Here is a 23,917-nt window from a genome sequence, read left to right on the forward strand (position 1 = left end):
GCGATGCACTCCACACTGCCTTCTCCCACCTGTACAAAAGGAATACTTATGTGGGGATGCTGTTCATCGACTACAGCTCAGCATTCAACACCATAGAGCCCTCCAAACTCGTCACCAAGCTTGGGATCCTGCGACTGAACACCTCCCTCTACAACTGGATCCTGGACTTCCTGACGGGCCGACCCGACCCCAAGTGGTGAGAGTAGGCAACAACACCTCCGCCACAGTGACACTCAACACGGGGACCCCCAGGGGTGTGTGCTCAGCTCCCTCATTTACTCCATGTTTATCAACACTGTGGCCACGCACGACACCATCATCAAGTTAGCTAATGACACGACGTTTGAAGGCCTGATCAACAACAGTGACAAGACAGCCTGCAGGTCAGATAACTGGCAGTGTGGTACCAGGACAACAACCTATCCCTCCGTAAGACCAAGGAGCTGATCGTGGGCTAAAGAAAACAGGGGGGGTGCACACCCCCATTCACATCAAGAGACACAGTAGAGAGGATCAAGTTCCTCAGTGTCCACATCACCGAGGACTTACAGGCTGACTACACCGCTCGAGTCGCATACGCGAGTGTTGCAAAATAAATGTAGAAATCTATGGTATTCAATTATTGCACCCACACTGCTCGCGCGAGCCAACGAGCGTCTGCATTGCCAAGGGCTAAAATAGAAGTCAGTTCTATTTCTGATGCAGATCGCGCTGCAAGTCCTGCCTCTCCCATCTCCTTATAGGTTTATAGAGGCAGGTACCCACGTGCCATCTCCTCATTGGTTATACCCACGTGGGTGACTGAAAGACGAACGAGGTCAGTGGCGGTAATGCACCTAATTTATGAAAGTTGCCAATCGCAATATAAAGTCAAGAGAAGAAAAAGCCTGCAAGGAAGAGAGATGACTAGAAACGATTCTGTTGACCGTTTTATGTGTGGATTAATTGGCGGAGTAGAGGACCTTGTGCATTTCAGGTAAAATAACAACAAAATGTTTATATCCCAGGACAAATTAACTAGCAAGAGCTAGCTAGCTAAATAGGACAAATTAGCTAGCAAGTGCAAGCTAACTTGTCACGTCCTGACCAATATAGGGGTTATTTGTGATTGTAGTTTGGTCAGGACGTGGCAGAGGGTATTTGTTTTATGTGGTTCGGGGTGGTGGTTTGTTTAGAAGGGTGTTTGATTTATTATTTCCGGGTTATGTTCTATGTTTTTGTATTTCTATGTTCTTTCTAGTTTAGTATTTTCTATGTTAGGTAATTGGGTGTTGGACTCTCAATTGGAGGCAGGTGTTTGTAGTTGCCTTTGATTGAGAGTCCTATAATTAGGGATATGTTTTGTTTGTTAATTGTGGGTAGTTGTTTTTGCATTGCGTTGGTGTAGCCTGCAAAACTGTTTCCTGTCGTCGTTTCGTTGTTTATTGTTTTTTGGTGTTCACGTTCAATAAATATAATGATGAGCACGCAACCCGCTGCGCCTTGGTCCTCTCTTCACGAAGACAGCTGTCCCCAAATTAATGTCATTGGTTCAGAGTTTGTTTTGATATTTTAACCTGCGTGTCGTGATCACGTTTGGTGTGGGGGACAAAATACATGTATGCACGATGGCGCACACAGTTTGGGTTCCATGTTAGCATGGTCCTCTCACACCAGAGCTGTTGTGAAGAAGGCACGGCAACGCCTCTTCTCCCTCAGGAGGCTGAAATGATTTGGCATGGCCCCTCGGATCCTCAGGAACATTTACTGCTGCATCATTGAGAGCATCTTGACTGGTTGTATCGCCGTCTGGTATGGCAACTGCACTGCCCGCGACTGGAAGGCCCTACAGAGGGTGGTGAGGATGGCCCAGTGCATCACTGTCAAACAGAATCCTAAACAGCTTCTATCCCCTGGCCATAAGACTGTGAATGGCTCACTACCTCTCCCACAGACTATCCACCCACTCAGACACAACATATGCTGCTGCTAAAATCATTATTGATTAGATGTATTATTCCATTAATATGCTGTTTATTGATTGCCATCTCTGCAGCACTCCACCAAATCAGGCCTTTATGGTAGAGTGGCCAGACAGAAGCCACTCTTCAGTAAAAGGCATATGACAGCGCACTTGGAGTTTTCCAAAAGGCACCTAAAGGACTCTCAGAGTATGAGAAACAAGATTCTCTGGTCTGATGAAACCAAGATTGAACTCTTTGGCCTGAATGCCAAGAATCACATCTGGGGGAAACCTGGCACCATCCCTACGATGAAGCATGGTAGTGGCAGCATCATGCTGTGAGGATGATTTTCAGCGGCAGGAATCCCGATCAAACATCTCTGGGGAGACCTGAAAATAGCTTTGCAGTAACGCTCCCCATTCAACCTGACAGAGGTTGAGAGGATCTGCAGAGAAGAATGGGAGAAACTCACCAAATACAGGTGTGCAAAGCTTGCAGCGTCATACCCAAGAAGACTTGAGGCTGAAATCGCAGCCAAAGGTGCTTCAACAAAGTACTGAGTAAAGGGTCTGAATAGGGAGAAGGTCAGAGAACTGGCATTGTGGTGCCAGGACAACAACCTCTCCCTCAATGTGAGCAAAACAAAGGAGCTGATCGTGGACTACAGGAAAAAGCGGTCCGAATAGGTCCACATGAACATCAACAGGGCTGTAGTGGAGCGGGTCGAGAGTTTCAAGTTCCATGGTACCCGCATCACCAACGAACTATCATGGTCCAAACACACCAAGACAGTTGTGAAAAGAGCACGACAACACCTTTTCCCCGTAGGAGACTGAAAACATTTGGCATGGGTCCCCAGATGCTCAAAACGTTCTACAACTGCACCATCGAAAGCATCCTGACCGGTTGCATCACTGCCTGGTATGGCAACTTCTCGGCATCTGACCGTAAGGCACTACAGAGGGTAGTGCGTACGGCCCGCACATCACTGGGCCAAGCTTCCTGCCATCCAGGACCTATACACTAGGCGGTGTCAGAGGAAAGCCCATAAAACTGTCAGAGACTCCAGTCACCCAAGTCATAGACTGTTTTCTCTGCTACCGTATGGCAAGCGGTACCGGAGCGCCAAGTCTAGGACAAAAAGGCTCCTTAACAGAGAAATGACAGTCCATCATTACTTTAAGACATGAAGGTCAGTCAATCTGGAAAATTTAAAGAACTTTTAACGTTTCTTCAGGTGCAGTCGTAAAAACCATCAAGCGCTATGATGAAACTGGCTCTCATGAGGACCGCCACAGGAAAGGAAGACCCAGAGTTACCTCTGCTGCAGAGGATAAGTTCATTAGAGTTAACAGCACCTCAGATTGCAGCCCAAATAAATGCTTCACCGAGTTCAAGTAACAGACACATCTCAACATCAACTTTTCAGAGGAGACTGCGTGAATCAGGCCTACATGGTCGAATTGCTGCAAATAAACCACCCACTACTAAAGGACACCAATAAGAAGAAGAGACCTGCTTGGACCAAGAAACACAAGCAATGGACATTAGACCGGTGGAAATCTGTCCTTTGGTCTGACGAGTCCAAATTTGAGATTTTTGGTTCCAACTGCTGTGTTTTTGTGAGACGCAGAGTAGGTGAACGGATGATCTCCACATGTGTGGTTCCCACCGTGAAGGAGGTGGTGTGATGGTGCTTTGCTGGTTACACTGTCTGTGATTCATTTAGAATTTAAGGAACACTTAACCAGCATGGCTACCACAGCATTCTGCTGTGATCCCATCTGGTTTGTGCTTAGTGGGACTATCATTTGTTTTTCAACAGGACAATGACCCAACACACCTCCAGGCTATGTAAGGGCTATTTGACCAAGGAGAGTGACGGAGTGCTGCATCAGATGACCTGGCCTCCACAATCACCGACCTCAACCCAATGAGATGGTTTGGGGTGAGTTGGACCGCAGAGTGAAGGAAAAACAGCAAATGCTCAGCATATGTGCAAACTCCTTCAAGACTTTTGGAAAAGCATTACAGATTAACCTGGTTGAGAAAATGCCAAGAGTGTGCAAAGCTGTCGTCAAGGCAAAGGGTGGCTACTTTGAAGGATCTCAAATATATATATATATTTTTTTTTTTTAAACACTTTTTTGGTTACTACATGATTCCATATGTGTTATTTCATAGTTTTGATGTCTTCACTATTATTCTACAATGTAAAAAATAGTAAAAATAAAGAAAACCCTGGAATGAGTGTGTCCAAACTTTTGACTGGTACTGTATATTTTGGGGTAAGGTGACAAGGCATCAGGATATATTATAAACCGTGTAGCAGCAGTGTATATGATGATGGTATGTGAGTGTGTGTCCGTGCGTGCGTGTGGAGTCAGTGTAAATGTGTGTGCATGTTGTGTGTGCGTAAGCAAATAAAGTGAGTGAGTGAGTGAGTGTTGGAGTGTTGGAGTGTCGGCGTGTCGGAGTGCGTGAGTGTGTAGAGTCCTGTGAGTGTGCTTAGAAACTACAAATAAAATACATGGGTGTAGCCATTTTGTTAGCAGTCTTATGGCTTGGGGATAGAAACTGTTCTATTTTCTATTACTTTCATCATCATCACTGAACTGTTGGAAAGAGCTCTGTTTTACACCGGATGTATCCTAGGCTCGTGGTGAATACACATTGAAACATCGTCAATGTCAAATATCACAATATTCAATTTAATCATATATCGGCCCAACCCTAACGAATGCCATGCTCTTTCTTACCACAGTAGTACTCAGGGTTCATGGATTCGCTGGTCTTGAGGAAGGAGTATGTGAGGAAGGCCTTGTGGTAGGTGTTCATATCCTGACTGGCCAGATCAGGCTCAGGGCAGCTGGACAGGTAGGAGCCAAAGGTCGCCAGGGAGATAAACTTCATCAACTCAACATTAGGGATGTACCCAAAACTACAATTGTAGGAGTAGGCACCACCCACCTAACAGACAGACACAGAGAATAGCAACAAAATATGAAACCAATCACAACTACAGACTCTCCACAATATGTCAATTACAGCGTATATCATAAGTATTCACACCACTTGGATATTTTTTCTCATTTTGTTGTGTTACAAAGTGGGATTGAAATGCATTTAATTGTACATTTTTGTCATTGATCTAGAGAAGATATTCCATAATGTCAAAGTGAAAAGAAAATTCTACAAACATTTAGAAATGAATACAAATTAAATAACTAAAATATAGTCGTTGCATAAGTATTCACCCCCTTTGTTGACGCAAGCCTAAACTAGTTCAGGAGTAATTTAGGCTTGTGTGTGTATGGACCATGAAAGTTTGTTGGTGATGAAACTAAAATTTGGGTTTACACATGGGAATTCTCCAATATGGATAGGGCTAAATTGAAATATTTGTGACAGAATAAATATGAAAAGCATAAGCATGGTAGCAATTGAAAGGTAACCGTTTGGAGATTATGGGGAAATTATTAGACCAAAGTTGAGGACACAACAGTTCACCTGACAAAACTGAATCCAAACATTACACTTTTGATTTGACATTACATTTACCGTACTTTTCACCGTATTTGTTGATAACGAAATCTGAAAATACTGTGGAAACACTCAGTAACATAAGAATATTCCTGAAAAATGCGGGGTAGGACAGGTATGAGTTAGTCTTGCTAACACTAGCCTCTCTACATCCCTAATGTGTAGTCACGTGGGTCGCGTGTTAAGGGCTACCAAATCACATATGTCTAACAAAACACATCACTGAGTAAGTGCTTGCTTATTTTCAAGCGTGGTGGTAGCTGCATCAAGAAACAGGATGGAGATAAGCACAGGCAAAATCCAATAGGAAAACCTGCTTCAGTCTGCTTTCAACCAGACACTGGGAGAGGAATTCACCTTTTAGCAGGACAATAAACTAAACGTCTTCTCACTGTCAACTGCGTTTATTTTCAGCAAACTTAACATGTGTAAATATTTGTATGAACATAACAAGATTCTACAACTAAGACATAAACTGAACAAGTTCCAAAGACATTGAATAATATGTCCCTGAACAAAGGGTGGGGGGGGGGGGGCAAAATCAAAAGTAACAGTCAGTATCTGGTGTGGCCACCAGCTGCATTAAGTACTGCAGTGCATCTCCTCCTCATGGACTGCACCAGATTTGCCAGTTCTTGCTGTGAGATGTTACCCCACTCTTCCACCAAGGCACCTGCAAGTTCCCGGACATTTCTGGGGGAAATGACCCTAGCCCTCCGATCCAACAGGTCCCAGACGTGCTCAATGGGATTGAGATCTGGGCTCTTCGCTGGCCATGGCAGAACACTGACATTCCTGTTTTGCAGAACGAGCAGTATGGCTGGTGGCCGTGTCATGCTGGAGGGTCATGTCAGGATGAGCCTGCAAGAAGGGTACCACGAGGGAAAAGCTTGTCTTCCTTGTAACGCACAGCGTTGAGATTGCCTGCAATGACAACAAGCTCAGTCTGATGATGCTGTGACACACTGCCCCAGACCATGACGGACCATCCACCTCCAAATCGATCCCGCTCCAGATTACAGGCCTCAGTGTAACGTTCATTCCTTCGACGATAAACGCGAATCCGACCATCACCCCTGGTGAGACAAAACCACGACTCGTCAGAGAAGAGGACTTTTTGCCAGTCCTGTCTGGTCCAGCGACGGTGGGTTTGTGCCCATAGGCGACGTTGTTTCCGGTGATGACTGGTGAGGATCTGCCTTACAACAGGCCTACAATCCCTCAGTCCAGCCTCTCGCATTCTATTGCGGACAGTCTGAGCACTGATGGAGGGATTGTGCGTTCCTGGTGTAACTCGGGCAGTTGTTGTTGCCATCCTGTACCTGTCCTGCAGGTGTGATGTTCAGATGTACCGATCTGTAACGCCCTGGCCATAGAGAGGGGTTTTTGTTCTTTATTTTGGTTAGGCCAGGGTGTTACATTGGGTGGGCGTTCTATGTTCTGTTTCTATGTGTTTGTATTTCTTTGTTTTGTGGCTCCCAAATCAGGCACAGCTTAAGTTCGTTGCTGTTGATTGGGAGTCACACATAAGTGCATGTTTTTCCGTTGGGGTTTTGTGGGTAATTGTTTCTGTTCGTGTTACTGTGTTTAACGTGACAGGACTGTTTTGGTTGTCTGTTTATTGTTTTGTATTGTATAGCGTTCTTGCCGAAATTAAATATATGACGAACACTAACTCCGCTGCGTTTTGGTCCACTCTCTCTAAAGGCAGCTGTTACACGATCCTGTGCAGGTGTTGTTACACGTGGTCTGCCACTGCGAGGATGATCCGCTGTCCATCCTGTCTCACAGTACGGACATTGCAATTTATTGCCCTGGCCACATTTGTAGTCCTCATGAATCCTTGCAGCATGCCTAAGGCACGTTCACGCAGATGAGCAGGGACCCTGGGCATCTTTCTTTTGGTGATTTTCAGAGTCAGTAGAAAGGCCTCTTCAGTGTCCTAAGTTTTCATAACTGTGACCTTAATTGCCTACCGTCTGTAAGCTGTTAGTCTTAACGACCGTTCCACAGGTGCATGTTCATTAATTGTTTATGGTTCATTGAACAAGCATGGGAAACAGTGTTTAAACCCTTTACAATGAAGATCTGTGAAGTTATTTGGATTTTTACAAATTATCTTTGAAAGACAGGGTCCTGAAAAAGGGACGTTTCTTTTTTTTGCTGAGTTTACAACACAAGGCCAAATCTACACTGGAGTTGCTTCCAAGAAGACAGTGAGAGGCCAAATCAAATCAAATTTTATTTGTCACATGCACCGAACAGAACAGGTGTAGACCTTACCGTGCAATGCTTACTTATAAGCCCATAACTACATTTCTTGAACTGCATTGTTGGTTCAGAAAATATTTACTAAATAATATAAATAAAATAAAAATATAAAAGTAACAAGAAAATTACATAACAATAAAGAGGCTATATACAGGGGGTACTGGGACCAATATCAATGTGCGGGGGTACAGGTTAGTCAAGGTAATTTGTTAACTAACTATGCATAGATAATAAAGAGCGAGTAGCAGCAGTGTAAAAACAAAGGGGTGTTGGGGTGTCAATGTAAATAGTCCGGGTGGCCATTTGATTAATTGTTTAGTAGTCTAATGGCTTCGGGGAAGCTGTTGTTAAGGAGCCTTTTGGTCCTAGACTTGGCGCTCCGGTACCGCTTGCCGTTCGGTAGCAGAGAAAACAGTCTAGGATTGGACTGGAGTCTCTGACAATTTTTTGGGCTTTCCTCTGACACCGCCTAGTATAAAGGTCCGGATGTCAGGAAGCTTGGCCCCAGTGATGTACTGGGCCATACGCACTACCCTCTGTAGTGCATTACGGTCAGATGCCGAGCAGCTGCCATACCAGATGAAGATGCAATCGGTCAGGATGTTTGATGGTGCTGCTGGAGCACGTTTTGAGGATTTGGGAACCCATGCAAAATCTTTTCAGTCTCCTGTGGGGACAAAGATGTTGTCGTGCTCTCTTCACAACTGTCTTGGTGTGTTTGGACCATGATAGTTCATTGGTGATGTGGACATCAAGGAACTTGAAACTCTCGACCCGCTCCACTTCAGCACCGTCGATGTTAATGTGGGCCAGTTCGGCTCTCCTTTTCCTATAGTCCATGATCAGCTCCTTTGTCTTGCTCACATTGAGGGAGAAGTTGTTGTCTTGTCTCTGACCTCCTCCCTATAGGCTGCTTCATCGTTGTCAGTGATCAGGCCTACCACCGTGTTGTCAGCCAACTTAATGATGGTGTTGGAGTCGTGCTTGGCCACGCAGTTGTGGGTGAACAGTGAGTACAGGAGGGAACTACGCACGCACTCCTGAGGATCCCCAGTGTTGAGGATCAGCAAGGCAGATGTGTTGTTGCCTACCCTTACCACCTGGGGCTAGCCCGTCAGGAAGTCCAGGATCCAGTTGCAGAAGGAGGTGTTTAGTCCCAGGGTCCTTAGCTTAGTGATGAGCTTTGTGGGTACTATGGTGTTGAACGCTGAGTTGTAGTCAATGACCAGCATTCTCACATAGGTGTTCCTTTTGTCCAGGTGGGAAAGGGCAGTGTGGAGTGCGATTGAGAATGCGTCATCTGTGTATCTGTTGGGGCGGTATGCAAATTGGAGTCGGTCTCGGGTTTCCGGCATAATGGTGTTGATTAGAGCCATGACCAGCCTTTCAAAGCACTTCATGGCTACCGACATGAGTGCTACGGGGGCGGTAATCATTTAGGCAGGTTACCTTCGCTTTCTTGGGCACAGGGACTATGGTGGTCTATTTGAAACATGTGGGTATTACAGACTGTCAGGGAGAGGTTGAAAATGTCAGTGAAGACACGCGCATGCTTTGAGTACACGTCCTGGTAATCCGTCTGGCCCCGCAGCTTTGTGAATGTTGACCTGTTTAAAGTTCTTGCTCACATTGGGCTCCAGAGGCGCAGTGGTCTAAGGCACAGCATCTCAGTGCAAGAGGCGTCACAACAGTCCCTGGTTCGATTCCAGGCTGTATCACATCCTGCCGTGATTGGGAGTCCCATAGGGCGGCGCACAATTGGCCCAGCGTCGTCAGGGTTTGGCCGTCATTGTAAATAAGACATTTTTCTTAACTGACTTGCCGATTTAAATGTAAAAAAGTTTTAAAAATCACACAGTCGTCCGGAACAGCTGGTGCTCTCATGCATGCTTCAGTTTTGCTTGCCTCCAAGTGAGCATAAAATGCATTTAGCTCGTCTGGTAGGCTCGCATCACTGGACAGCTCGCGGCAGGGTTTCCTTTTGTAGTCTATTATAGTTTTCAAGCCCTGTCACATCCGACGAGCATCAGAGCCGGTGTAGTAGAATACAATCGTAGTCCTGTATTGACGCTTTAGCTGTTTGATGGTTCGTCTGAGGGCATAGCAGGATTTCTTATAAGCGTCCGGATTAGTGTCCCACTCCTTGAAAGCGGCAGCTCTAACCTTTAGCTCGGTACCGATGTTGCCTGTAATCCATGGCTTCTGGTTGGGATATGTACATGTGGTCACTTTGGGGACGACGTCATCAATGCACTTATTGATGAAGCCGGTGACTGAGGTAGTATACTCCTCAATGCCATTGGATGAATCCCGGAACATATTCCAGTCTGTGCTAGTAAAACTGTCCTGTAGAGTAGCATCCGAGTCATCTTCCGTATTGAGCGAGTCACTGGTGGTTCCTGCTTTAGTTTTTGCTTGTAAGCAGGAATCAGGAGGATATAATTATGGTCAGATTCGCCAAATGGATGGCGAGGGAGAGCTTTGTATGCGTCTTGGTGTGTGGAGTAAATGTGGTCTGTTTTCTTCCTCTGGTTGCACATGTGACATGCTGGTAGAAATGAGGTAAAACGGATTTCAGTTTGCCTGCATTAAAGCCCCCGGCCACTAGGAGTGCCGCTTCTGGATGAGCATTTTCAAGTTACCGTTTTGACTTAAATCTGCTTGAAAATCTATTGCAAGATTTGAAAATTGCTGTGTAGCCATGACCCCCTTGACAGAGCTTGAATTCTTTTTTAAAGAATAATGGGCAAATATTGCACAATCCAGGTGAGCAAAGCTCTTACAGACTAACCCAAGAAGACTCACAGCTAAATCACTGCCAAAGTTCTTTCTGACATGTATTGACTGAGGTAAATACTTATCTAATCAAGGTATATTCGTGTTTTCATAAATGTGTATTACTTTTTAAGAAATGTTGGAAAGGAAAACCTCTGGCATTAGAATATTTTGTTTACACCAAAAATTCAATTGAATCAATTTTATTCCCACTTTGTAACACAAAATGGGGGTGAATACTTACGATACCCACTGTACATAAAAATATATTGAAATATATTCATATTTTGACTTACAAAAGTACTGTCATTGAATGAGAGATATTAGACCGTAATTAGTAAATTGACTTTTCTAAAGGGCAGTTGCCTGCTAGTCTGGAATCCAAACTGAATCGATGCTGCGTTTCACTTTGTTTCACTTAGTTAAACAGAGCATGGATTCAGTTTGGATTCCAGGCTAGTTGCCTGCCTCTGTTGAGAAGATACAACAATCTATGCAGTAGATGACAGACAGCAGTTCTCATGGTGTGTCAGCATGTTGTAATGTAGACTGAATACAAATAGCAGTTTGACCCACTGGGCTATGTTGTGGCATGTTTCAGTACCTGGACGAAGGAGCAGGCAATGGTTCCACTCCTGAGCTGGTTCAGAAGGGTCTCACACACAGCCACATCAGGCACACTGGTCACCCCGTCTGTGATGATGATTATACCTGGGAGAGGTGACAGGAACAGTGTCATAGGTCTAAAATAATGAATCATATATAAATTAAACAGATCTCACTTCGAATGGTGCCTTTAGACAATGTCTCCGATAGTGCCCTTTCAGACCTGGCTAGATCACTCAATAGGTTGCAATAAAGGAGGACCTTATCATAAGTCTGACTCAAACAAGTGTCATTTCTCCCTATGGAACCAGCCTTGAGAAGCTCAACTTTAACAGTGAAGGTATTGACAGACTTTACCAACCTGCGGAGGAGTTGGGGGGCAGCAGCTGTAGAGCTAGGATGCCCTGTCGCACCATGCTGACCAGCCCGACGTCTGCAGTCACCATGGAAACACCATGTTTCCTCACAGGCACCTCCTCCATGGTGATGTCACTACCAAGCCCGGGGCACGGGATTGGCCCATCAGACTATCAGAGACAAATTGAATAATAATCAACTGAGATCAACCTGGAAATTATATCAAACATCTTCTAACAACATTTTCATAGTCATACTCTGCTCCAGAACCATTACTGTACACTCAGGTACAAAATTATTGGCACCCATGATAAAGATTAGCAAAAAAACGGAATAAAATAAATAACAAATACTGAACTATATTTTTGCTCCCAAAAATTGTGAAATTATATTATTTTGTACTAATATAATTCCTCAGGGAAATATATTTTGTTTAACAAGTAATAATAAAAAAATCTAAAAACTACAAGGTAGAAATTATTGGACACGTTTTCAATACTCCGCAAAACAACCCTTGTGATGGTAACGACACTGAGCCTTTTTCTAAAATGTTTTATGTGTTGGAGACCACATTGGGAGGGACCTTACACTATTCCTCCATACAGAAACTTTCCAGATGCTTGATATCCTTCGTCTGCACTTAAGGACTGCCCTCTTCAAATTCAAACCACAGGTTTTCAATGGGGTTCTAGTCCAGAGACTGAGATGGCCATTGCAAAATGTTGATTTAGTGGTCAATAAAACCATTTCTTTGTGAATTTTGATATGTGCTATGTTTTATTGTCTTGTTGGAAGATCCATTTGCAGCCAAGTTTCAGCCTCCTGGCAGAGGCAACAGGGTTTTTGGCTAAAATGTCCTGGTACTTCGTAAAGTTCATGATGCAGTTGACCTTAACAAAGGCCCCCAGTACCAGTGGAAGAAACAACAACAAAAAACATAACATAAAAGATCCACCACCATATTTTACAGTAGGCATGACGTCATTTTCTGAGGGTCAACAACCATTTGTCTCTTTTCAATTGTGAGTTCTTTGCCTTTTACATTTACATTTTAGTTATTTAGCAGACGCTCTTATCCAGAGCGACTTACAGTAGTGAATGCATACATTTCATACATTTTTTTTCTCCGTACTGGTTCCCCGTGGGAATCGAACCCACAACCCTGGCGTTGCAAACACCATGCAGGACCTTTTCCAATGGTGATGATTATCAAAGTGATTTTACATGCGTGTTAGCTCATTTTTATACCCCAGTGAAACAGAAAGCCATGGAAGGCCATAATACAGTTCCTTAAAATACGACTAATGAAAATAAAAAAGTACAATCTTAATGCAGATGTAATTTTGTTTGTTTTTATTTATAAGAATCTTTAGGGTTGGCGATCATTTTGACCCCCATCTTTTTGAGAGAAAAAAATGCATTATTTGAAAAACAAAATCTCTTTCTCTTTGCAATTGTATTCAAATAAAATAATATAAATTCCCCCTGTGTTTGAGCGTACAATATAGCACTGTATTTGTATTATTTATTTTATACACTCTTTGCTCATCTTTATCAAGAGTGCCAATAATTTTGGACCTGACTGTATTATACATATGTAATTATATGCTTATGTTCTGGAGTAAAAAGATTGACGGATGACCTAAAAGGTATTGTAATAACCATATAGTACTGTAATAACCAAGTGTCCTCTTGCCTGGTCGTGCTGCTGTTGAAGATGGCTGTGCTGCTGTTGTAGGACCTCTGCAATGTTGTTCTCCACTGATCGCAGCTGCTGATAGACCTGGTGTAGGAACTGAACCAGGTCTGTACGATTCAGCTGACAACCCTGCACCAACACCTACAGTCAAAGCAGACACAACACAGTTTCCTTATAGGTGTGATGGAGTGGAAAGTGCTTCTAGTTTTCAGTAGTGATACACTTAACCATCAGCTACATAGGCTCACATGACTAGAATGTATTACTATAGTTCCCATCCCCTTTAAAATCCGTCTCCATCATGGGTAGCACATCTACCTGGACCAGCAAAATAATGATTTCACCCGTCTCTTGTTCAATCACCAAGTAGTATATCATTTTGATATGAATAAAATGATCACCTGGTGTGTACTGAGCCCAATAATGGAGGAATAAGCCAGGATAGTGACAAAGATTTCCGGCTGGAAAACAAGATCTGTGCCTGGAACATTGAAGGGTCGGACCAGTCCAGCTAAGCATCGTGACAAGGCATGGAATACCTCATCAAATATCATCTCCCCCGTGCTGTCATCCTGTGAACAGAAGGAAAAACTAACATGATGTACCTAACACACCAAACAACACATCATGACGAGGATCTGCTCTTGGCAGTCGACCAAAATAGCCATAGCATGAAAGTGTGATATGTAGCACGATTTTCATAAAAGGATTGTAAACTTCCTCCTGCCGTCAAAAAGAAAAGCATCCCTTCATAGATTCCCATAGAAGCTTGTAAAATAGTCATATTGCACACATTGTCCGACCAGCAGGGTTCAAATCCAGATCTCCTGCATGCCATTGCTTATAACGGCGTGCTTGTTTTCTAATGGAGCTAAGGTAGGTCTTCAGTTCTCAGCTGTTCAGAGAACCACCTCCATATAGGTTTTCCATTAGGAAATTGTAGCGCCGGACAACATGACCAGGAATATTTTCAATTTACTGTCCATTTGTGAAATTTACCGGAACCATATGCATTGGGTACGTAACCCATTTGGGCATCCACCTACGACGCTCAGAAATCACATTTAGATTATGGTAATTCAGGTTAACATAATATGCATCTCCTGTAATGAAGCAGCTAATAAAACAATATTTTTCAAACATTTGCCAAAACGCAATTCATGGGAAAACTCCATTCTATACAGCACACCTGATGAGAGTGGTTCCATATGTGACATAGATTACAATCTCCATCAGAAACTTAAAAATAGGGAGAATCTAAAGTTGCTAATGATTAGGATTGTGCCTTTGGCTTCTGGACAACGAAAGGAAGTTGATATGAAAACCAATAGAACAGGAGATAAATGGCATATGAGGAAGTCTTTCCTAGGTGGCATGTCAAATAGTCTAGGGAAGTACGTAAAAATACATTTGCCAAAATTATATATTTATCCTGTCTATACAGAAATGAATACAAATACTTCACCAGAAAGCACGACTTAGCCACAGAGGAATCAAGGATCATTAGCGTATTTTAATTTTTTTATAGCTGTGGATTGTTTTAAATCACAAGCTTTTAGGCCTATGCCTATTTGGGAAGCTCGCAATTTGGGCAGAGTGCATGGCAATACGCCTAGTTGATTATTGGGTTGCGGCTGTCAGTGAAAAGTAATTCAAATATGTGTGAACATAATGTGTCTTGTGAACAATATAACATGTTGAGACAAGAAGGGGAGGTGTGTGTGGCAAAGACATAGGCTAGTCTCTCTCCAGAATGTCTCGCCCGTCTCCCGCCAATTCTTAGCATTCATTGTTTAACTTTGTGAATTGTTTGCCCTTTGATTGTTTATTTTGATCAATTCCCCATGACATAAAGTACCAGTCAAAAGTTTGGACACATCTAATCATTCAAGGGTTTTTCTTTATTTTGACTATTTTCTACATTGTAGAATAATAGTGAAGGCGTCAAAACTATGAAATAACACATATGGAATCATTTAGTGAGCAAAAAAGTATTAAACAAATCAAAATATATTTTATATTTGAGATTCTTCAAAGTAGCCACCCTTTGCCTTGATGACAGCTTTGCACAATCTTGGCATTCTCTCAACCAGCTTCACCTGGAATGCTTTTCCAACACTCTTGAAGGAGTTCCCACATATGCTGAACACTTGTTGGCTGCTTTTCCTTCACTCCGCGGTCCAACTCATCCCAAACCATGTCAATTGGGTTGAGTTTGGGTGATTGTGGAAGCCAGTTCATCTGATGCAGCACTCAATCACTCTCCTTCTTGGTCAAATAGCCCTTACACAGCCTGGAGGTGTGTTTTGGGTCAGATAGGATTGTGTATCACTGCAGAATGCTGTGGTAGCCATACTGGTTAAGTGTGCCTTGAATTCTAAATAAATCAGACAGTGTCACCAGCAAAGCACCCCCACACCATCACACATCCATGCTTCACGGTGGTAACCACACATGCGGCGATCATCCGTTCACCTACTCTGTGTCTCACAAAGACACTGCAGTTGGAACCAAAAATCTCAAATTTGGACTCATCAGACCAACGGACAGATTTCCACTGGTCTAATGTCTTGGCCCAAGCAAGTCTCTTCTTATTATTGGTGTCCTTTAATAGTGGTGGTTTATTTGCAGCAATTTGACCATGTAGGCCTGATTCACGCAGTCTCCTCTGAAAAGGTGATGTTGAGATGTGTCTGTTACTTGAACTCGGTGAAGCATTTATTTGGGCTGTAATGTGAGGTGCAGTTAACTCTAATTAACTTATCCTCTGCAGTAGAGGTAACTCTGGGTCTTCCTTTCCCGTGGCACTCCTCATGAGAGCCAGTTTCATCATAGCGCTTGATGGTTTTTGAGACTGCACTTGAAGAAACCTTCAAAGTTCTTGAAATTTTCCAGATTGACTGACCTTCATGTCTTAAAGTAATGACGGACTGTCGTTTCTCTTTGCTTATTTGAGCTGTTCTTGCCATAATATGGACTTGGTCTTTTACCAAATAGGGCTATCTTCTGTATACCACCACTACCTTGTCACAACACAACTGATTGACTCAAACTCATTAAGAAGGAAAGAAATTCCACATATTAACTTTTAACAAGGCACACCTGTTAATTGAAATACATTCATCAAGCTGGTTGAGAGAATGCCAAGAGTGTGCAAAGCTGTCATCAAGGCAAAGGGTGGCTACTATATTTAGATTTTTTGGTTACTACATAATTCCATGTGTTATTTCATAGTTTTAATGTATTAACTATTATTCTACAAATGTAGAAAACAAATAAAGAAAAACCCTGGAATGAGTAGCTGTGTCCAAATTTTTGACTGGTACTGTATTTCACCAGCAGTAAACATATGTAGTTGGGAATTGATAAATAGAGTAGCTCAAGACCTACAGAAAGGGAGGCAGACAGGTTGAGTAGAGAAGAATGCAATTGAAAGAACCTGAATATATCATATTTTCTACTGTTTTTATTTGTCAGCTTTATGTATTTTGACTTAATTGACAATTAAGTTACATGCCTACTGCTGCATTAGCCTATAGGCTATGAGTTCCATTTCTTTAGCCGCCAATGGATCACGGTGTGTCAATGTGTCCATATGGCAGAGGCTGGTGCTCTCGCAATAGTTGAATTTTAACTTTTAGATCTATAACATTTTTATTTTTATGATTAACCACGTGACAATGATTTTAAGAAACGGAAATGTTATCATTAAAATTAAATTCTTCCATGGAAATGCACATATGAAAATCATAACTGGCACACAGATAGGTACAAATGGTAAGCTACCACAAACTTGAAACTCACGCACCTATGAAGTCTTAATAAAATAATTGCCTCCACGTTTCCATGGTTGGATTTGTCTATAGGCTACTTTGAAGCAAGGTAAGACATGCCTCATAATATGATGTAAAACATTCAGGTTTCAAACAATTAAGTAGGTCTATGTTTTCAAAATGCATACTGCCTCCAGCGCATATTGTAAAGTGGTGGTGACGCGCTGAAAGTCTGCTGCCTGCACTTGAATGTGAGGCGCGCTTCAATTAGGCAAAAAATAGTAGGCCAAGCTCTTTTTAAATAGTGCACAAACAGATTTTAAAACACAATTTCATTTAGAATTATTGCACAATGAATGGGCTTACAAAAGCCAGCTGAGGAGCTGCAGGAGAAATCCCGCTCAAAATAGGCTCTGTATGTTGTGTGTTTGTGATAGTTGTGTTGGATAATTAAGATAGGCTACATGATTACATTTACATGATGATTAACGAAAATACACTCACAGCAATTTAATTCCACTATATTATGCAAAATAACCCAGACAGATAAGCATGACGGTATTTCCGTCATGACGGTATTGATGTATTTCCATCAACTGGTATATCCATCTATGAATAAAAAGTATTATTCTACAATGGGATTTTTTTTCTCCTGGTCATTTTGACCAACAACAGTTTTATAAATCTGCTTTTCATTTTTTTGGGGGGGGGGGGGGTGCAAAAGCCAGTAATTCCCAGCTAATGGAAAACGTGCTCCATTAGCTCCATTAGGTATCTGTTTTAACCCAAGTAGCCTAGATTGTGTTTAGTAGCCTAGTTTGTAACTTGTTGAAGAAGACTCTTTACTCACCACGATCCCAGTGGAGGGGCTGAGGTCCAGCTCGATGATGAAGCGGTACCTGCGGGCCAGGAAGGTGACCCGAGTGGCAGGTACCAGCAGGTAGGGTATGTTGGCGGGGGAAAAGTCTGGCTGCCATCCCTTCGGCAAGATGCTGAGCAGGTCCAGCTCATTCTCAGAGTTCAGCTGCACAGTAAGTGGAACCACAACAATCATCATCATCAACAACAACCCAACGGAAATATGGTCATTTAGCAGACGCTAAGTTTCATCCAAAGCAACTTGAAGTGACACATCAATTCAGTATATATGGACCATGCGGGAACATCAGTACATCATAATAAATCTCCTCTGGGCTGGTCCCAGATCTATTTATGCTGTTTTGCCAACCCCTATGGTCGTTGTCATTGACGAGACAGCACAACAGATCTAGGAGCAGGCTACATCTCCTCCAGTAGAGCTAATTAACCCACCAGTTCAGACTTTTGGGCTGGCCAGATGACCTGGTTGAGCTTGCCCAGGAACCAGGCCAGACGTACATTCCGTGAGATACGGTACTCCTCCTTCATCAGCAGGTACACCTGGTCTGCCTCCTCCACCTGAAGAAAGAGAATATTCAAACATATAGTATTCTCCTGAAAAGAATGACAGAGCCTGATCGCCCATGCATGTTTCTGCAAATATCTTGGTGAAGTTTGACATCTTGATGAACTTTTGTAATGGGTACAGATGTCGCAGACTGCATCTGCAAAGGAACGACTATCTTGACACTGTACCTTTTGTTCAATATTGTCTTAGCAAGAATATACACTTTATTTATGTCAGTAAGCAAGGCTTCAACACAATACATTGACAACATTAAACATTTAGCATATTCTGGGTGTAAGGTTTTCCAAATAGTATCATATGCCATTACGCTGTGTGACAACATTGCAAATTGCTTAATGAGCAGCAATCTGATCCCAATTTGACTCATGGGATGCACGGCATGACACTGGCAAAACAACTTGGCTATAGCTAAATATGGCCTCTCAAGCTACTGTAATTGTCCCTGTATTTTACAGCATATGTAACGTTACAGTATCTTTGGTATGCTCAGTTCAGGCGCGAGCGCTTTGCAACACGCCAACTAAAGTTAGCGTTGCTCTACTACCTGTTTTACTTGGAGAAGTTAGCTATAGCTAGCATAACAAGCTAGCGCTAGTAACAGGTCAGGGCTACAAAAACATGAACCTCAGTAAATTACCTCATTGTCCTGTCTCTCTGCCATGCCTTGTATGGCATAACTAGCAGGTTCTGTGAAAGCTCCGAGGATATTTTCAGGCCCTGGCTGACATATAACGACTTGTTTAGTTCTTTTTCATGCACGATTGCTTGCTATCGTTGTATTTTGTTTATTTGGTAAAGAAGCACGTGACCTGGATGCTCAAGTCCAAGTCTTTCCGCCGGAATAACACAGTTAGGCTTAGACAACGCAATAACAACAAAAAAGTTAGGCTTAGACGGTTTTGTAGTTCTATTTTATTTTGATTCCGATATGAAAATAATGCGTGCAGATAAGCGATATAGCATATATTATTGAATATTTCACGGCATGATGACTCAAAGACACGATTATGTTGCGACTTCAGTGTAAAGGTGTGGAACATACTGCAAATGATTCTCAACGGGGCATGCGCACTGTTGCGCTCATTGTTTACTTCCGGTTAAGATTTGTTTTGCTAGCTAGCCAGTTACCATAAAGAGAGGCGTATAAAAATGCAGGTAATGTGCGTTTTCTACAAATGTTAAATTCCTAAGCAGTCAGTTGTTTGAAATTAAATCCATTGAATAAAAATCACCATCGCTGGTTAAATATTTCGTTGGATTCAGCTCACATTACCCCAAGTCACTCTGCTACTTTAGCTAACTAACTAAAAAGCTAACGTTGGTTAGCTAATCAAATGTCTTTTTAATTGTTTATATCAAGCAACGGGAAGAAAAACTGCTGGAAGCATCCGTGGAATCCCTTATTTCCCGCGTGGCTCATCTCAAAAACGCTCTTCACAGTTTCATCTACAAGTTGGAAAACGAGTATGAACGACTGACATGGTAACTGAAGTGACGAGCTAACTTTAGACAGCATTGGACATGCAACACTTTGAAATTATGAGTTAGTTAGCCAACTCTCGAGAACCCAAGCCCGTACAGCCATTGGGTTCTCATTCAAACAAATTACCACAGCGTGGCGTGGATAATGCTGCGTTTGGAGAAAGCGAACTAAGGTCCTAGTGTTGCTTTTAGAAAAACATCACGTAAACCAATATGTAAGACTTGGCTAACTAACGAGCCCATTTGGATAAATACATATGATTGTCTGAAAATGAATATACTCTACTAGCTAATTCATTAAGTTGTTGTGTCTCTGTAATTGAACATCTTGGACAATAGGCCCTCAGTGTTGGACAACTTTGCCCTCCTGTCCGGTCAGTTGAATACCATCAATAAACTGTTGAGGAATGAGAAGACACCATCTTTCCGTCAGCAGGTCATCATCCCCCTTCTGCTGTCTCCAGACAGGGATGAGGAACTAGCTGTGAGTATATTTTCTGTGGATATGGATTAGCCTGGTTAAACCAGACTGAATACTGTGCTCACCAAGTGAAACAATGGTGAGAATAGCTTTGATTCTGGTTGAACCAGGCTAAAGGAGGATGGCTTTACAGATACTGTTACCCTAGTCTTTGCTTACATCCATACACACTGCGCCCACTCTCCAGAAACTGACTGAGCAGCGTGTGCCTGTGTTCAGCCATGAGATTGTGCCAGATCACCTGCGCACCAAGCCTGATCCTGAGGTGGAGGAGCAGGAGAAACAGCTGAGTGCAGAAGCTGCCCGGATAGGACCAGACGTGGCACAGGTAAACAGACATCTAAACATACAAGTTCTTTATGGCAGCTGTGTGAGGAGAGTAGGTCCCTGGTTCACATAAGGCAACCTGTATCCTTTTCATACTACTGAGTGAAGTTGTACATCCACCATTTGTTGGAAAGGACAATACGACAAGAAAATATTGAGGCCACTTCAAGCAAGTGTGATGGACCTCAATATGCTTGCTTAGCAGCTTCACTTCCTCTCGGTACAGTGCCGTACAACAGCTCATACCTCAGTCATCTGCCCGCTTGACAACGCCGTTAGCCAATTGTGCCACTGAAAAGGTACCAATTTGGCGAAGCAAGTGGATACATTTCAAGCAGTGGAGTGAGCTTACAGTACAATACATTTATTACATAATGAACATGACCATGGTGGGAAGACACAATTCTAAGTAAAATGGTGCTTGCCATGTAATGCACATTGTAGTCTTTTTATCCCACAACTATATTTGGAAGCAATGAGTAACAAAATAACCCCTTGTTTTTCCCACAACAGAAACAAATCCAGACATTGAATAAGCTTTGCTCAAATCTACTGGAGAAACTGAACAATCCTCGCGATGATAGGGATGCAGAAAGTGCAGGTACACTGATTGAACCAAGATAACTTTTTTTACCTGAACATTTAAACACGCTAACCTAAGAACTGCATTATGGAGTTGCTATTGATGCTTATGTACTCAATGTACACACTGTCTAACCTAAGATCCATGTTATGGAGTTGATACTTATGCACGCTACTGTCTGTTTCAGCTATACGGCAGAACAAACCATCATTCAACACGGCTGATACCAATGCACTGGTGGCAGCGGTGGGCTTTGGCAAGGGGCTTTCGAAGTGCAGGCCCCCTGGGCCCGTTGCCCCTGGTCACCCAGGACAAGGACCCATGATGAGTGGAGGTCCCACCTTACAGCAAGTTACCATTGGTGGGGGTTCAGGCCAACAGCAAGGCATGGGGCCTGGTGCTCCTCTGCAACAGGGACAGCCAGGTATGAGGCGCCTGAATATCATCATCTGGCTTTGCTATACTTTGAAGTCTTGTATTCATTTGAAGGCCCTAAATCAAGGTTCTATAGACTTGTATAATAAAGGCAGTTGGTTGCTCAGACACAGATTATACCTATTCCTGGTAAAAAAAAATAACTGAATAGAGAACTTGGCTTAACGTGTATCTGGGAACCCGGCCCTAATGGTATTGATCAAAGGACTGCTCTGTAATTGACCTTTTTATTATTATTATTATTATATATCTTTTGATTTTCAGGGAAAATGCCAAGCAACATCAAGACAAACATCAAGGCTGCCTCCTCAATGCATCCTTACAACCGATAAGATTCTCTCTTTATCCCATACTAGTATTCAGGATGCTGAGAGAGTGACGTAAAGCAATGAAAATATTCATATTGATATATGCTGTATTATCTTTTTATTAAATAAATCCATTTGAAAAGAAGGCATCATACAGTGTTGGTGAATGTGGTGAAACGGATATATGTGCTTCAATTTGTGAACACTAGATGGCACGGTCTTCCCATTTATATCTGAGGGACAAGACATTTTGAGAACTTGGTAATTGTTGCAGGAGAGTCTAAATGAGATTTGATATTAATATTGAATAAAGGGAATATTAGAGCTTTATTTTCCGGTTTACCTTTATCCAGATAACCCACAATATGTTAATTTATCACTCAAAGAAAATGTGTTATCACAGACATGTTGAGTTTTGTCTTTCAAAATGTATAACACAAGTGTGGAGTTTAGTGCCAGTGAGTCAGTCAGAGAACAGGCATTATATTTCAGACCTTATATTTGAACTGCTTCACCATGTCTGTCCAGTCTTTTGAACCCTCACACCGCTTCCTATCCCTCCCTACACTCTGCCTACGTTGTGGCCGTTATGAATAATGTAGTACCGGTGAGAGTAATGCAGCTGGACATTGCACTGCCTGGCCTGATAACGTCAAAGTCGTTAAGGGAGGAGATGAGAAAGTTGACGCTGACGTGTGGGGGAGGCCTCTGTACCCCACCGTGGTCTGTCCACTCTAATCCCTATCCCACCTCCTGCTGGGCGGGCGACACCACGGCACAGGCACAATGACCGCTGTGGCTGTCACCAGATACGACACAGGTCGCTGGGTGACCTACATACAAACACACAGTAACATACACACACATACACCCTCTGTCCTACACACACATACGCCTTCTGTCCTCAGCTGGGCCGCCGTCTCGCTGTGTCAGCCTCCATGCCCTGGTATGAGAGGAGCGTCTGGTATGAGAAGATGCACAGGTTCAGACTGTCTATAGATGTCTTAAAAACAATAGACTTCATAGGCAGATGGACATTCTACTGGCTTTGTCCTATTGACCTACCTCTGAGAAAGACCTCTGAACAGGCTTATTTTGCTACTGCAGCTTCCTCTATATATTAAGGAAAATTAGGGCTGCAACTCTTGATTCAATAAAGAAAATGTTTCCGGATGACTTGAGGCCCTTGTAAAATGACATACAGTGCCTTCAGAAACAATTCACACCCCTTGACTTTTTCCCAGAATTTGTGTTACAGCTTGAGTTTAAAAATTATTAAATTGAAATGTGTCACTGGCCTACACACAATACCCCATAATCTCAAAGTGGAATTATGTTTTTAGAAATGTTTACAAATTAATAAAAATGAAAAGCTGAAATTTCTTGAGTCTATAAATATTCAACCCCTTTGTTATGGCAAGCTTACATAAGTTAATGAGTGATTAACAAGTCACATACGTTGCATGGACTCTCTATGTGCAATAATCGTGTTTAACATGATTTTTGAATAACTACCTCATCTCTGTGCCCTACACATACAATTATCTGTAAGGTCCTTCAGTCAAGCAGTGAATTTCAAACACAGATGCAACCACAAAGAACAGTGAGGTTTTGCAATGCCTTGAAAAGAAGTGCAACTATTGGTAGATCCCTTTGAGCATGGTGAAATTATTAATTACACTTTGGGTGGTGTATCAATACATCCAGTCACTACAAATATGCAGGCAGCCTTCCTAACTCAGTTGCTGGAGTGGAAGGAAACCACTCAGGGATTTCACCATGAGGCCAATGATGACTATGGGTATGCCTGTCATTGGCAAGGACTAGGGAGTCTTTTAGGGTAAAAAAGTAATTGAATAAAGCTCAGCACATGCAAAATCCTCGAGG

General features: G+C 42.7%; 2 protein-coding genes across 6 annotated transcripts in view; one reads left to right on the plus strand and one right to left on the minus strand.

The window, feature by feature from the left end:
• szt2 (SZT2 subunit of KICSTOR complex) overlaps positions 1-19,315 on the minus strand; it is a 123,559-nt gene extending 104,244 nt beyond the window's left edge. For all 5 annotated transcript variants that reach the window (XM_082967934.1, XM_082967935.1, XM_082967936.1 and 2 more), the window contains exons 1-8: positions 19,052-19,315; positions 18,279-18,404; positions 17,818-17,991; positions 13,596-13,766; positions 13,192-13,335; positions 11,500-11,665; positions 11,137-11,243; positions 4,703-4,913 (exon numbers count right to left, since the gene is read on the minus strand). In XM_082967934.1, coding sequence (XP_082824060.1) covers positions 4,703-4,913; positions 11,137-11,243; positions 11,500-11,665; positions 13,192-13,335; positions 13,596-13,766; positions 17,818-17,991; positions 18,279-18,404; positions 19,052-19,075 — 1,123 coding nt within the window. In that variant the 5' untranslated portion in view covers positions 19,076-19,315. The remainder of the gene's footprint in view (positions 1-4,702; positions 4,914-11,136; positions 11,244-11,499; positions 11,666-13,191; positions 13,336-13,595; positions 13,767-17,817; positions 17,992-18,278; positions 18,405-19,051) is intronic.
• On the plus strand, positions 19,279-22,175 carry med8 (mediator complex subunit 8). The gene is made up of 7 exons (XM_014169136.2): positions 19,279-19,569; positions 19,775-19,896; positions 20,236-20,380; positions 20,565-20,705; positions 21,218-21,305; positions 21,475-21,711; positions 21,987-22,175. Exons 1-7 carry the CDS (start codon positions 19,564-19,566, stop codon positions 22,052-22,054), a joined length of 807 nt encoding a protein of 268 aa, XP_014024611.1. The 5' UTR covers positions 19,279-19,563; the 3' UTR covers positions 22,055-22,175.
• The last annotated feature ends 1,742 nt before the right edge of the window (positions 22,176-23,917 follow it).

Source organism: Salmo salar, chromosome 23 (assembly GCF_965601325.2).
Source record: "Salmo salar chromosome 23, fSalSal1, whole genome shotgun sequence".
NCBI classification, from domain to species: Eukaryota; Metazoa; Chordata; class Actinopteri; order Salmoniformes; family Salmonidae; genus Salmo; species Salmo salar.